The following is a 16,554-nucleotide window of genomic DNA, read 5'->3' as shown; positions in this document are numbered from 1 at the left end:
GAGCCGGCAGGATGATATTACCTTTTGCGAGAACAAAGCTGCGGAATCCATGGTAATATATTATAGGCTCATTAGCACCGTGGGAGACTTCGAACGTCCTGAATAATCGAATTTCGCTATTTATAGACAATAACAGAATGCGATTCCAGTTTGCTAGTCAAGCTAAAGCTGATTTCTTAAGTGCAACATGAAAATAAGTAGGTATCTAAGATCGATGATGAAATTCAATTTGTAATTGTGTACTACCGATCGTAATGGCGTCGCGCATATTGTGCGAGACTGTGGAACGAGAAGACCTGAGTTCATATCCCCGGCGTGTCGTCGAGGATCTAAGTGGTAACTCACCAAAATTATAAGACGAGTCTCGCCGCTCAAGCACGGAATTGGCAAGTTAAGATTTAGGACTCGGTCCTGCTAAATTTGGCAAGGTTTTCTGCATTTTTTTTATCCCCTGTGCGAATGCGGCTGTTACTAACAATAGCTATTTATGTGGCATGCCCGTAAACCGCCTGTTTTTTGGCGGGGATAAAGATTTCTGGACGAGCTGAAGGCGAGCCGGAAGCGAGTCGGAAGCAAGTACTGAAATTATCCGAGCCAAAAAACGGTTTACGGACATGTCACATACAACATTTTTTACGGTATGAGCATTAAAAAGCAAAACGAAGAGTGAGATTATGTCGCGATCTGTTCGACGAATCTACTTTATTCGGCAGTTTGGGATGCGCACTTCGAACTGCGCATCAAAACTGCGGAATGAAGACTTTATTCCGCAACTTTGTTCGCTGCCGTATAAAGCGTCACATTACGGAACGAAAACTGCCACAAAAAGTGGACTTTTTAATGCCCATGCCGTAAAAACATCTTAATAAGGTTACTAACTCATCCCTCCGTCACCCCGTACAAGCTATTCGCTTATAGATTATGGACATATCCGAAAGGGTATGGCGGGTTTGGAAGTTATTATTACTATTGTCATCATTATTATTATCGTTATTATTACAATCACAATTTTTTTCCAAAATATCTTGATGCAGAACTTCTTAGAATATTAATGTGATATTTTGTCAATAAAAATAAAATTTTCAAGCCGAATATTTCAGTAGCCTGAAATAATAGTATGGTGCGAGTGAGAGACGATTGAAATGTCAGGACGTAAGGATACTCAGTGAGTTCTCATGCACTTGCATACAAACGTTTCAAATAAGTACATGGCTACTTAGTACCATAGTGAACTAAATCCGTGATAATTTTTCTTCAGAGGTTTAAGGGTACTAATTATTACTCAGACGTGCTAACGAGCCGTCTGTATCGCCGCTACTGCAATGCACACGTTTCACTCGTTTACCTAAGGATACAAAAGAATAAATAAAATACTCGGTTATTATCCCTAAGAAGGAAGTAGTTCTTTATGTCCATGCACACATTGATCCAAGCATAATAAGGTGCGTCGCCCTCCAGAAGCAAAGTAAGAGAAAAATTAGTAAAACTGTTCATAATTGGAAGAAGTCGTGAATTTTTTGTGTGTACCATCATTTTTAATTCTTTAACTTCTGTTGCAGGCGATATTGCAAAAGTCTACAGTATCCGTGGAAATCGAAGTGAAACCAAGGCAACTGGTTCCGGACACGAATTGCTTCATTGACTATCTGCCTCAGCTTCAGACAATCGCCAAGGCAACTTCCGGTTCACAACCCATCTACACGTTAATGGTGCCTTTAGTCGGTGAGTACCCTTGCTGCAATTTGTTTTTGATTTATTCTGGTTTTTTTGCCACATATACTTCGATTTGCTCTATGTAATATGTCCGTTTTCGGATTCACGGAGGAAGTAATCTCTATTAAGTATAAAACTGATTCCTTTCCCAGTTTTGTTGATCTTCCACGTTGACTAAAATAACTGAGGAAATGGAATTTTAATTGGATTCAAAATGGGTCTCATTTTTCTCACCAGAGTAAATGAATAACACTAAAGGGTGCGATTTTTATCGCGATCCTAACAACATTCATTAGTAATATCTCCGCCATGTTTGCGTTGCGTGTAAGAGAGGAATTAAACGTTTTGACATTTATCCAAAATGATGTAGGCTAGTTCGATAAACTTCTCCGTTGAATTGTATTGAATTCACGTTTCTCAATCCTAGTTGGGGAGAAAAATGGATCCGGCTTAGAACTCTGGAACCAATGTCTTTTTTCACCTCCTTCTTTCGAGTAGAATCTTTTATTACTTTGAAGTTCTGCGATCTCCGTACTGAAATTGCAAAACGTACCTTTTTGACTTACCGTTCCGTTCTCAGATATAGTTGAGGATTATTTTATGTTGACCTGGGCTTTCCGAGGAAGCTTAATGAGCTTCATTTATTCTGTGCGGTCACTTACCTCTGAGGCAATTCGTAAGGCGCATTAACGAACGAATAGTCGAAAATAATGAAGGGGCGATGCAGAAACTAGAGAGGATCCCCTTTTGGATAAGAGGCTCGCAGAGATTACCGAGCGACTCATTCTCACGAAGATCGCGTAATAGCGATGACCCAATGACCTATAGCCCGGTAGGAGTTGCAGTCTTTCCAGCAGTAGGGTTATGGCTATGGGGAAAAATTCACAAGCACCGCAGACCTATGGTTTTTTCACAGTGCTCAAAGTTTCCACGCTGCAAATCTAGTTTCAGAACTCACTAGTAATGACGTATTGAAAGAAAAAAAACGATATGTTATACTTGCACTTTTTGAGTGAATACTGTTGTTGAGAGAAACCCTGAACTTTTGGAAATAAACCAAAGTATCAGATTTAGCAATCAGTTCATTTTTGACTTCAAAGTAATGAAGCCACTCAACATATTTTATCCCTACCCAAATTCCGATGAGATGCATAGTTGTAATCGGTGTGATTCGTGACTTTATAATCGGTGGAACACCTCTAACATTTATTCCCAAAAATAATTTGTTTAGGATTTCTCGATACTGATGTAAATGTTTTTGATGAAGCCAATTGGACATTATTCACTATCAACAGATAACAATATTTGCGCAGTATTCTTAAATCTTATTTTTGAATGGTAAACCATAAGGGTGTTTCTGATTCCTGAGACAGCCAAATTGTCACGTAAAAGAAGTATATGTTCAATTTCTTTTATCTACTACGCCATACCATAAAATAGAGAAAATCGATGAGGTGCATTTTTGGTACTGTCCTTGAAATTAGTGAGGTCTCACTTATGCGAAATGGTGTGTTTTAATGATGACATTAAAGATTCGTCACTAGGTACTAGAAAATAACTACTGATCTAATAACATAGGTTTCTTTCTACAACAACACGTTTCATTTCGTGCCAAGAACCTGCCAAAAAATTGTGCGTGTGTGTGTTATACTGTATAAAAATATCGACTATTTTTTTTCTTCAAAATGCAAGTAGAGAATATTGTTCGAATGTTGCTTCTAATGTTAATATTTAGAGATGCCTCATCGCGATTTGCTATTTCTCACTTAAATAACGTGGGAATTTTTTTTTTTAAACTTTGTAACTTTATAACTCATCAATGTAGTAGTGTACTAATAAGATCAGAACATATTTTTTCAGGGAATTGAACGCTCTACAAAATAAGCTCTGTTATCATTTTATGATAGATCTATTCTTTCGAAAGTCCCAACCTATTTTTTAGAAAATTTGATCATCTACAAAATGAAACCCAAACCAGCTTGCAAAGTTGTATGGTTTTTGAGACATTTCGGTTATAGTGCTTGAAAAATTCAAACCGGATAAGTTACCTTTTAGAATTTTGCTATCGAGTTCCGGTATCACGAAGCTTCATTTGAGGTTAAAAACTAATTTTTCGAAGGGTATGTAAGAAGAAAGAAAAAGGTAAAAAAGAAACCACCCTAATATATACAATATATATTAATCACTTCAGTATTATTTGCTTACGCTTTTAACTAGCCATGTGCCTGGGTACAATATGTTTTGAGGCATTTGCCAATGAGTTACGATACTCGCGTAAACTGTCAGCTTGTGTCTTCTTTCTAATAAATTATTCAGTCGGCCTTAAACCTCTATTTGTTATTACTTATTAACAGGGTATTAAGTGAATTTCTTAAGATCGAATTAAAAATATGCGATGAAGATAGCCGTGGAACGTGAAATAATGATTTAATTTATATTAAAGTCCAGATAACTGCTTTGGAACCAGCAAGGTGGAACTGATATCACTATCGAAAGCGTTATCTCATTTATAATCCAAGTTTTGGCCATTATGATCGTTTGGAGTGATGACTTTCTACTACTCTTCTTTGCATCATAGTATCAATTTTTCGAGAATTCTAAACGCAATATTATACCCTACTCACGCTTCAATGGATTTGAAACCCGTCGATGAAACAATATAATGCCACTACTCATCAAATGCTAAGTAATTTGCGTAACTGATTTTACCTGCGGAATATTAATTTCATACCGTGGCGGAGTCGCTTTCACGACTGTTACGCCGACGATTTGCACCATGACCTTTGACTCTGGTTAATACGATCCTCGTAGCTATTTCTCGTCAAACTGTCCGCGCGTTGAATATTGTACCGCGATCGCCGTTGTAATCGACATCCAAGGACAATTTTGAAAGAATATTAAACAAATTCACAGGTGGCAGGTAAAGATATGACTTGAGGCCCCTCTTGCAACAAAAAAATTACTCAATACCTCCTATTCGTTAATAATTTTTCACTTCAGAGAATCGGGAGATTTCACTTCTACGTACAATAAACAGTTGTTCTTCATTATAACGTGCAATTAGCCGGAAAACACTCGAATTACGTATGGCTGAAATTCAACGTTTCACATGGGTCTCGTGTCTACTTGAATGTGAAAAACCCTTCGACGTGCGTTCGAAAAGCCTGACTCACTGCTAATCACTTCGACGCATTGATATTAATTTTCTTACTCTGTTATGAATTTACGTGTTTCAGGTTTACCTAATACATTCAATCTATCCATATTAGCCTTTCCGATTGACATTCTAGCGGATTTCATACTCTACAAAGAACCTGTAATGTTCCCTAGCAATCAATCGATCAATGCCTTTTATAATCTTGATGTTGTCAAGAAGCCTTTGCTTTCGCTGTGCTGTGCAGTTTTTCTCCATCACTAAAAGTGGGTATAATATGGAAATCTCGCAAGATTAAGTGATTGAGTTGGTTTAGCATTCGCTACTTCATCAATCCATATATTTATCTACTTGTAACACAAAACACCTGATCATTGCGTATGTCACTTATATTTTATGAGTTATTTGTATAATTTCTTCTTGGATTTCTGGTCCATAGGTTTAAGAGACGAAGCTATTTTTTTGTTTAATTATTAACCCTAATGGGTCATGCCTCAGCAGAATCGCATAACAATCACACGGGGTGAAATTTACCTCAAAACTGAGTTCTAAAAATCTAAAAAAATATCTAGGTATTGTTTAAGGATCGCAGAAAAAGCGCTTTCAATTTTCCTAACCAAAATTAATTGCTTACATATTGTAACAAACTAGCAAAGTTTTTAAAAATAAAAAAGTGCTATAAATGTCCAAAATAAGGTGTTCATTTTTTATGAAAAATTGCGCCACGACTAAGGGACTCTACAAGGAGTTTCAGAACCGTTTAACCCGAAATTCACCCCCAGTGACCCATTAAAGTTAAAGTGACAGTAAAGAGGTTGAAGTTTTCAATGGGATTAACATTTTGAACGGCTCCGAACGTACTGTATCATAAAGCATCTGAACAGATGCTAAACAACCTGGACCTCGCTTGCACCCATTTGGATGGGTCTTGCAAAAGGCAATAAAACAAACGCGATTAGATGGCATTCGCGGGTATATCCATATCTGGACAGCTGTGCTTCTAATGATCGAGAATTTACTTCTCAACTTACAATTGCTGACTGTTTGAATTGCACCCGTGTGTCACCAGAACCTTGTCCCGCAACCTCGCCATTTAATCGTGTCCAAGTACACCGTAACTTTATAAACTATATAGTTACAGGTATTCATTTTATAGGTTTTTCTCTTCCATCGAGTAGATCTACTGGTTTCAAGAATATCGCTATAGGTAATGCGGTGGCCGATAAAAATGTATGGGCGTGTCAATTTCACGAAGTTATACGATTTTTATACTTAAACTATAAATATATAGTTCTCTTTATATTATGTGTATATATGTATAAAATTATTATACCGTTACGTGTATTGGTTTTTTGAAATAATTTTACTGAAAAATGAATCTCGTGTACTAAAAAATTCACACGCATCTCAGGCTTGACAAAAACTTTTGTTTCGTCATACAAAACATAGCCACCAAAGAATTTAAGGATATTTCAGTTTTTCAATTCCCAAAAACAGCCTTTTTTTCGAAATTCCAACGTCGTTGAGGCAGTAATAAAGATTTTTATTTTAGCCCAGCCCTTTCGCGAGAGCTATTTTCTAATGAACAAATGCTAGAATCTCGGAAAAGAAATCTAAAAAAGGCTCTTTTCTGAACCGCCCTAATATACAGGGTGTCTTATTGTAATCAATCCAGTCAAATATCTCGAAAACCAAAAGTGTGAATAAAAAATGTTTCAGACAAAAGTTGTAAGGTTCAAAAGGGAAAAGAAGATGAAAGGATTAAATTTTCCGTAAGCGGATTCGCCGAGGTTAGCTAAAAGTCAACTTGAATTTCTTTCAGTGGAACTGTATATTTTTTCATCTGAATCAGAAAGTGCTTCATACTTACCACTTAAAGTTAAGTTAAGTTGCTACGGAAGGATCCTGTCGTACTTGCTTCATGAGTTTTGCATGTTAAGCAGGATCTGCAGAAGCGTGCGTTTGACAGGGGCTGCGTCGTGAACGCTCGTGCTGTGGCTCCCTTCTACTTTTTTTCTCCAAATAATTACATTTCTTCTCAAGTTTTATCTTTATTTTTGTAAATGAATTAATTTAAAAAAATTTTCGGCTTAAATTGTTATTAATTCAAAATTTTCATATTTCAAATATTTTCAAAAGGATGTTCGTTTATTTTTTCAATAACTTTAACAATAAAACATTATTCGTGAACCTTATCTACGATGGCAAATTATCGAATTATCAAAGCGTATCGCGGTATTTCTAGAGTTGTACGACTACCCACAGTCGAACAATTTCAAATAAGAGCTCAACGGTGTAAAAATATTCTTCTATTTAAAAAACTAAGTTGACCTTCTTTCGACCTTGGCGGGGCCATTTACGAAAAATATCATCTGCTTTCCCCATTTCAGCCTTACAATTTTTGTCCGAAACATTTTCCACTTACACTTCTGGTTGTCGAGATATTTGACTGGATTCACTAAAATGAGACACCATGTATATATTTATTCAAACTCACGTATGATCTACAAAAATTCTAATGCCGGTTGCAATAATTTATAAATCATCATGGAGGATTGAATTTCGAACAAGAGAAAATTTTTCGAGTCTTACAAAAATATGCAGTTGTAAAGGCTCCAGGTCTGTGTTCAGCCTGTGATATACATCACAACTCGAAAAAGTAGAAGATTTTCAGAGTTTCGTTATGTAAACCGTATAAACAATCGAAAAACCACTGTTTCATACCTCATTTAATGTTCGATATCGTTATATTCTCAGAGAGGCGGAAAAATATATCTGAAATGAACATCGCATTGATGGCTATCAATATAATCTCGACTAGTTAGCGTTATTTTATGTACTTTCATAGTCACGCGCAGTACTGTTAACGATGATTCTATACGTTCACGCAGGATTACACTGGTCAACAAAACAAATTTTTTTTTTTTTTACCAAAATTTTTATTTATTAGTTATGAAGTTTGTTCTTGTCTTTTTCACGTTGATGAGCAAGTTTTGAAGTTTTTGGTTGATAGCTAATATATAATAAATAGAAGCCTATTCAGCAGAAAAAGGTAAACGACTTCATCGTGATATTCATTTTTAAACTTTATTTATCAATTCTTTTCCATTTGTAGCTTATTATTAATTATTATTTTTGAATAAAAGTGATTTAAATGCCAAAGTGAAGTTTGTTATTCACAAAAAAATGTTTGAGAAAATAGGTGATTTTTCTTAAAATCCAAAATCTCATTTCTACAAAAATAAACTTCTTGTAAAAAAAATTATCTTTTCCTTTATTAGTTACGTAGAAGAAATCAAAATTTTACATCTACTACCCAGTTTCTCTCTTGTTCGACTCAAAATTCGTTCACCGGCGTTATCAATTAATTTGTTTTCTCTTCTGAAAAGATCGTACCGAAAATCATGTCAGACGTCAATTCAAAGGTTAGGATTGTATCCGGTATCGGATAAAACGTCGCTGCGCCAGTCGATATGCCACGCTCTCGGATGGATCTTAGCTCCAGCCGTGGCCAGGACATCTCCAGGAGTCAGGGTCACGCGGCGTGTGGAGCTGACTCATCTTTGTAATAAATTTCGTAGTCCGAGTGACTGTCAGATCCCATCGATGATATACAGCCTCCTGATTACCAGCCGTACATCATCCTCTTGGAACCAATCCATCTGGCTTGGATATGCTCAGAGTCTCGAGTTAGTTAAGGACCGTGTGTAATACCTCGCCGGAGGAGCTGGTGTGGCGAGTACAACCTGCCCCTAGTTGGCCCAGGGCAAGATGTTCGTCAAACTTGACCTGGTCAAGATTCCCCCTTGCTTGACTTCGAATGCAGTGATACAAAGAATTTTTTCCCCTTCTTAAGAGTTGAACAATACAGGGTCAATAAACAGCAGTATAAAGAACATCCTCAGACGCCAAGGAACCTTAAGGTGCTTATAAAGACGCGTTGTACACCTCGAAAACGCGGGGTTGCAAAACTCCTATACCGCTCAAGCGATCAGAGTGAAACTTGGGCAGTTAATGCCTTATTTTGGCAAGAAGTGGAGCGTCTTTTTAATTTTTCAAAATTTGGAAAAAAAATTTACAGATTGGTTACCACACACAGAAATTGGCCAAATTTTCACAGTTGCACTGAACGGATCGAAATCTCCCGTATGATGCCACTCGGCGGTGATGAAACACACATTTTGAGCCCAGTCCCATGAGATTTGATGGTGAAATGACGAAATGGCAGCTGATCTGGTTTTCGATTACGAAAAACACCGTCATCTCATTTTCGCCACATTTGTCACCGACCTTTCACGAATGCCGGTCATTTTTTACCGACATTACACGCATGCATTACTGGCATGCGCGTAATGTCGGTAAAAATGTCGCCAAAATGAGATTTGGTGTTCTTCGTAATCGAAAACCAGATCAGCTGCCATTTCGTCATTTCACCATCAAATCTCATGGGACTAGGCTTAAAATGTGTGTTTCATCACCGCAGAGTGGCATCATAGAAGAGATTTCGATCCATTCAGTGCAACTGTGAAAATTTGTCACATTTCTACGGGTGGTAACCAATCTGTAAAATTTTTATCCAAATTTTGAAAAATTAAAAAGACGATCCACTTTTTGCTAAAATAAGGCATTAACTGCTCGAATTCCACTCTAATCGGCTCGAGCGGTATAGAAGTTTTACATCCCCGCGTTTTCGAGGTGTATCACCTTAACGGTCTATCGTGACAAAAATGGTATATTCATTTCACATTATATTTCAAGATTAATTATCGCACAAGAAGGAGTACCACGATTTTGTGTGTAACTCCTGGGTAGACTGACTCGAAGTTTGAGAAAGCGATAAGTTTGCTCGATAAGAGCAAAAAAAGAGGGAACGATACTGAAAGACGAAGAGATAGGGCTCTCCCTTTCGAAATTGAGGATCATTCTGATGAAATCGAAAGCCGGCGGTAAAACTCTAGAGGATACGGAGGAGGTGGCAGTTCTCTCCAAGAGGAATCCATGCAACGATTCGCCTCAAATAAGGGATGTGATTGGAATGAAGGGCGGTATCAGCCAGTACCGCACCATCACCATCTTTACTTATATTTTTTCTATTCCTCATAGTACATCAAGCTTACGCTTCATCCGGATTGCCCACACGCACCCAGTCCGACCGCTTAGCAGGCATTTTCTACACAGTTTGACTCCAAAAATGCTCCTATATTACGATTCGATTCCTTTACCATATAGTATGTACTATAAGAAATATGATATAGTATATAGTAATTGTTGATAGTCATAGTAGTTCGAACCTCATGAATGGTCCCAGTTACCTGGTGAAAAAATACACCTTAACACTGTTTTAATCCAGTGCAAAACCTTTCGTAGGAGGAGTCTTTGAAACACTGCTAAATTTAATAAAAATCAGAATTATACCATTTTCTTCGCACTTTTTCTAATTTTCAACTTGCAGCGTTATGAGTTTGTCAAGCCTCTTGTAATCAATGATCAAAGTTGAAAAATTAATAGTGCTTTGATCCTATTAAAAGGTCCCATGACTATTTTGCAAGCGTCTCATACTGCAACTGGACATTCAGTACAATTTTCGTTTTTTTAACTGATTTGAATGTATTCATAGCGCGTATTCATATTTCTATTGAAGACATTACCGAATAAAAAGCAAAAAACTATGTTTAATTTAGGAGCTTCAATTCATGCGCCTTACCATTCACTTTTTTTGGGTAATTACCAGGGCTAATCAGTTATTCGTAAGAAGTGTTCAACTATTTTTTCAGTCTGAAACAGAATCAACAATTTGGAAAGTTATAGTACAATGTGTGGATCGTATTTTGGTTCGTGAATAATATTGCATACAGCTGCATGCATGTACATTAACTAGGGTGCCTCAAAAAGATTTTTTTTTTTATTGTATCAGCTACTCCATGAAACCATAGTTAATACCGTCGTATTTAACCTTCTGAAAGAAAATTTTTTTTTTCGAGGTCACGCATCGACATCTTGTATTTGCCATTTGATTAGCATGTAAGAAATCCAATTTCGTCGGTTGGATGTATATTAGTACTACGGAGGAAACTTTATATAGTAGCGTTTGGCAACTCATTCGGTTTCCTTCAAATCGAGGCGTCGTAGAACATTTGAAGTCCTACGACTTTCGAGATATTCAACACAGTGCGAATCGAAGGTTTTAATTTCAGAAAAATCGTTACATAGGATAAACTCCCTTTCATGTGTTTGACCGGTATTAGTCAACATTTCACTATCACTCAATCAAAGAAGCTGGAAGGCTTATCTTAAATACGGATTTTTTGAAAAGTAAAAAACTACGTCTTACATTATGTTGAATATCTCCAAGATCATAGGACTTCAAATGTTCTTCGACACTTCGATTCGAAGGAAACCGAATGCTACCATATAAAGTTCCGTCCATTGTATGGAGAAATGATAAGCTCCATCCAATCGTTAGATTTGGATATTTGACACATTAATCAGACGATGAAAACAAAATGTTGATGCACAACCTCCAAAAAAACGTTGCACGATGTTTTATTTTCAAAAACTTCAGTATTACGTTGTTAACTATAGTTTTATGGGGTTGACGATCGAAAAAACTAAAGGATTTTTTTTTTTTTTTTTGAGGGCATGCTTATACAAAATTCACTTTTAAACGCATGTACGTGAAATGCAAAGATTATTCAATATTTGAACGATCGCTTGTTACCAAATCTGCAATTTTCCTTTCGTTGTATCGAATTTTAACGCTGAATGCAGATCTGCAATTGAATCCGCCTTCGCTTGTCCGGCCCTTAAATTTATCACTTTAAGGTGCACAATGACCGTCACTCATCGGTGATGCGTGAAAATAATAATCACCAAATATGTTTTTCACTTCACACATTTTGATCAAACAAATCACCATGGTTTAGCGTTCCGAAATTTAAAAAAAAATCAACAAAATTCAGTACAAAAGAAAAAGAATATTTCTAATTCTGGACAGTATTTTTGGTAATTTTTTTTAAATTGTCGGGACGTTGAAATATATAGCGCAGCAGTTCATAAATGTGGATATATTTGCATATTACCGAAATTTGGCGATAATACAACATGCAATATTTGCAATCAATGTGATCGACACTTTATTTCACTTTTACATCTGCTTTTCGTTCTATCGATTCCACCGTGTGATTTACTTATGTTTCTATTAGAGTTGGGGCGGGAGAGAGAGGGGTAAGCCGTTAGTCAGGCCGATTAATGCATACCAAATGCTGCTGAGATTTCTTGGCAACCGTTCCTCCTCAAAGAATCCTGTTCCGGAGTAAAGCATTAGGTTGTTCCCACGTGTTTTCGATAACTTTGGAAATTCTTGCGCTAGGTTCAACTTTCCTGTAATTCCTCAATACTTTTCTTCCATGTAACCAAATCTACTCTAAAAATTTATGTTACTTCTCATCAAACAAAAACGCCAGTTTTTTCAGCAATTATTGTTGAAAATAGGCCGATGATTACTAACGAAAGAGCAAGTACGAATGGCATTTCATCCGGAGTGATGAAAGATTGAAATTTTAGCACCCTAAACGTAACTGGGTTGCATAAAATAATGATCGCAATCGCCTTTCAAGACCTTCTGTCGAGCTATGTTCTTCCATCAGTTATGCAGCTGCATGCTACAGGGGGACCAGGAAAACCCGCGGGGTAGGTTCTTGCGCGAGTCAGGGCAACGCACTGATGCATGGCCTTTGGCGTTATAAGTGTTCGAGTCCTAAGACGCACCGCTGAAGTCGCCTCGTAACCATACACGAACCATTGAGGCCGCTGCCCACCTCGAAATCAAGGTCGACGATTTAGCTCAATAAAACGATGAGGGATACCAGCGAGTAGCCATAAATGCTAGATATCAAATTTCAGAAATAAGCCCTGCTAAGGAAATACGAGAATTCAAAATTCGTACGGAGACTTCCATTTGAGATTAAGAAAAGCGGCACAAATGGAGCTTTTTGATCAGAAAAATATCTGTACAAACAGGCTGCAATTAATTTATGAGCAATTCAATTGTCGGAATAACGAAACAAAATCATTGGTGTAAATGAAAACTGAGGCTTTTGCAACCTCGTTTTGGATTCTTGATCGTTGGCCGGTGGTGATATTACTACTTTCCAGCCAGAAAGACTCGATTGTCGTGAGATTTTGAATCAATTCGTCTAATTTAAACTGTTAAAATTCTCTATGCTTTAGAAAAGGAAATCTGTATCCATCAATATCGATAGAGTGATTCATAAAATAGGCACCACTTTTTCGATCCTTGAGAAGTTTAAAAATTCAACTCAGCTCGTTAACCTTCCAGCAACCAAGCGAGTTTCTTAAAAAATAATCACTTGTTTCTAATTGTTACGATACTATATTTAATTGTCGATGATTAATTGCTCGTAACCAAATTTAGAAATCTTGAAACTGTTTACACAGCTTGAATTTTTCATCTATCTGAAAAATGACGTGTTTAAAAAAACGATTTCAACGTGGCTGAACGTACCCGAGCTCAGACCTCAGTGATATGTGTAAAGTGACGACCTTATAAAGGGACGCTAATCCTAATGTACGAGTTTCTTTCTCTTCTTTTCCATGGCGAATTTTATTCATCAGTCAATTCCTCCTGCCCGAAAATCCAGAGTGTATTTTTACGTGGAATCAGCGAACGCCCTTTTGCCCGCAAGCAGTGTCTGGCAACGGGCGCGGATGGAGTTCGGTGTTCACAGTTACGCTCTCACGGTTCATACATGAATGCATGTCGGCTTATGCTCGCTCAGGCTGGTTGAGACTCGGGCGTGGGCGGTGCGCGGCACTCGCCTTGCCGAAGAGGACGAGGTCGGATTGCCTGGTGAAATATAGCGGCGCCTGAACGTGTCCAGGTCGAGATCCAGACTTTTTCGTTCCATACCTCTATCGTCCTGTACATGGTACCCTCTCCCTACTGCACGGGAGGTTCGGAGGAACATGCGTCTACAGGGTGTCACAAAATTCTTTCAACGACACCGCCAAGAAAACGACTCCGAAGGAAATACGGGATTTGTGTAGCCCTTTACCAATGATAATAACACATGCAAATATGGACTGATATTAGTCGTTCATCAAATGATGTAGATTATTCTGTTCATTGGTTTATCTCACGAAACTTTATGCCTCCAATCCACTTTTCAATAATATCGTCAGAATCATATACCATGATGGGAATTAAAAAATGTTCCAGCGAAAATTTTACTTCCATATTATGTTATAGAGGGTCTTTCTGGAAACTAATTGATTCTTGTTATTTTTTTTTTTTACCATATTTGGGTTATCATGAATAGTTAAAGGAGAAATTTTTATATTTGAAACCTTGAAAATTGATTGGACATTCATTTCCAACGTTACCGGGGAAATTAACAAGAAATGTATACAAAGAATCTCGCTGCTCCCGGAAAGGTCTATCATGTCTAATTGACAAATAATGAATGTACAATGCATGGAAGAACTCATTAGCAAATTGGAATATCACAATTATTTATGTATATTATATGGTTAAACTATTCTTGACGCACGAACAAATGACGAAGACTGGTCGTTATAGTATGAGTCATCATTGATAACACTTGTTCATAATTAGTAATTTCAACCTCGTGACAGAACCCTTTTTTCATTTCCATCTTCTCGTTTGAGTAAATTTTGTGCATACTTGGTCATGTTGGCATCAGTTCGGTGATAAAAGCTGGGTAACAATACTGCGAATACGTTCTGTCGGCAAATGAAACAGTTCATCAATATAACTGAACACACTCAGGATCTTACCTACCTTTACATATAATCACTATGTTTCAACCGAATGAATTTACACCAAAGGTATGACTTCACGTGAGTTCATTCATGATTCGTCATGAATCTGACGTTTTTGGAATAGTGGTCAAGATTCCACTCTGCGGCAACACGTTCGAAGAAAATAAATAAGCCGGACGATCTCTTTTATTGTTGCTACAAATCAGTTTCTGGTTTGAACTGTTCCACAAAAAGACCGCGAACACTTTACGTGTATATTAATCTATTTATTGTAATTCTAAGAGACTGGGCAATCTGCTAAGTTATTTGTTAAGATAGACGTGCCCCATTGTGAAGCCGTGAAACTTTATGAGGGTATACCAGGTGTGAGTGGACTTCGCTAAATCGATGAAAGGTTTATAGGATGGAAGTCTAACGAATCTTATTTTGGGTCGTAAATAATTGCGCCGTCCTGTAGCCTCCCGGGGTCTCGGAATAACGGATCACCGCGGAACTTGAGGCGGTCTCATAAATCCTCTTAGGGTTTACACACGTTTCACGAACTTGGTTATATACGTACTCCCGCGTCTGACAACTGACGAATCGCGTTTGTAGTCGGACGTAATGAACTTGGAAATCGTTCCTAAGCCGCCCGTGCAACTGGGGACTTTCGAAGATTCAATTTCCCCATAATCGGATGGGAACATGTGGAGGGGCAATACAAGGGTTCCGACTCATTTCATCCCCATGGATTCCTACAATTCAAGTCAACTCCATTTGCACATCCTAAAAGAGGAAAGTTTTTTCTCTCCCTTGCCACGTATCAAAACAACATAGATAAGAGAAAAGTTCATAATAGAAGTATGTCTTCAGTCACAGTGTCACAGCTTGAGTTAATCCAACATTGAGTGCGCAGATGAATCGGGAACCTTGTTCGCAGCAGACAAGTTGGTCATGTGCATAACGGAGTTGAAAAGAGTTCGGTCTATTCATCTTGTCTCACATCTGGCAATGAACCTGCGCCTTGACGAACGAGCAATGGATTCTCTCAACACTCTCGCTAGACAATCCTAGGTGGTAACGCTTGTTCTAGGTTAGGGTCTAACAGTCGAGACCCACGACTGTTTGAACAGCACCAACGCAGTCGCCTCTCCTCTCACCTCTTTCACTCTTACGCTCTCGCACTCTTACTCGCTACCAGTGAGCCCGCGGTCCATCTCTCTTCCTCGTTTCTCTTGACGCCCTAGAGCCTGCTGTTTACTCTTTCCTATTTGTTATTTATATCAACACTGTCATTTTTCATTCCCTTTCGATGCCGAGCGGCATTCAGCCATGTTAGTGAACAGGGAACGCCTGTCCGCTTCCCAAACAAAGAGGGACGGATTTTGAGCAAATACCTACTTTTCTTGAATTTCTCCCAACGGCCTGTTTGAACTGCCACAGCCAGGGGCTACGCTCGTTCCAAGGGGTCTGCAAGGGTGTAAGTATCCTAGACAATCGGAAGGAATCTGACCAATACAGACCCTGTTCAGAATCATTATCCAACTCTAAATTCACCCTCCAATTCTACTACACTGGACAATTAAGCAAGTTTCTTAGCTCAAACGCGTTGGAAAACGTTCACGGTTTTCGAAATTGTATAAATTCAAGGCTGGTGGGAGTTAAAAATTGAAAAAGTGTTTCAAGTTACGGAATTCCCGCTTTAATTTTAGAAAAAAAAATTGATAATAGCAAAATACAGTATTGAAAACGGTGACCAAGGTTTTGGCCCATGAAGCATCGAAAATGCATAAGATCTTTTCGAACTTCAAAATATTCTCTATTCTTCTGTAGAGCTGACTTTCAATTGATGAAAATGTAACAGAGTTAGAATTTGTTAATTTAAAAATCTCATATTTTTTTTCAAA

General features: G+C 37.8%; 1 protein-coding gene across 5 annotated transcripts in view; it reads left to right on the top strand.

The window, feature by feature from the left end:
- LOC124410190 (telomerase-binding protein EST1A-like) overlaps positions 1-16,554 on the top strand; it is a 224,985-nt gene that overhangs the window by 195,522 nt on the left and 12,909 nt on the right. For all 5 annotated transcript variants that reach the window (XR_006929578.1, XM_046888363.1, XM_046888364.1 and 2 more), the window contains one exon: positions 1,560-1,722. Coding sequence is in view for 4 of the 5 variants with exons in the window: in XM_046888363.1 (XP_046744319.1) it covers positions 1,560-1,722 (163 nt within the window). In the remaining variant the exon portion in view is untranslated. The remainder of the gene's footprint in view (positions 1-1,559; positions 1,723-16,554) is intronic.

This window comes from Diprion similis, chromosome 9 (assembly GCF_021155765.1).
Source record: "Diprion similis isolate iyDipSimi1 chromosome 9, iyDipSimi1.1, whole genome shotgun sequence".
Lineage (NCBI taxonomy): Eukaryota > Metazoa > Arthropoda > Insecta > Hymenoptera > Diprionidae > Diprion > Diprion similis.
Note: the sequence above shows the minus strand (reverse complement) of the source record. Positions and strands in the feature narration are given on the sequence as shown.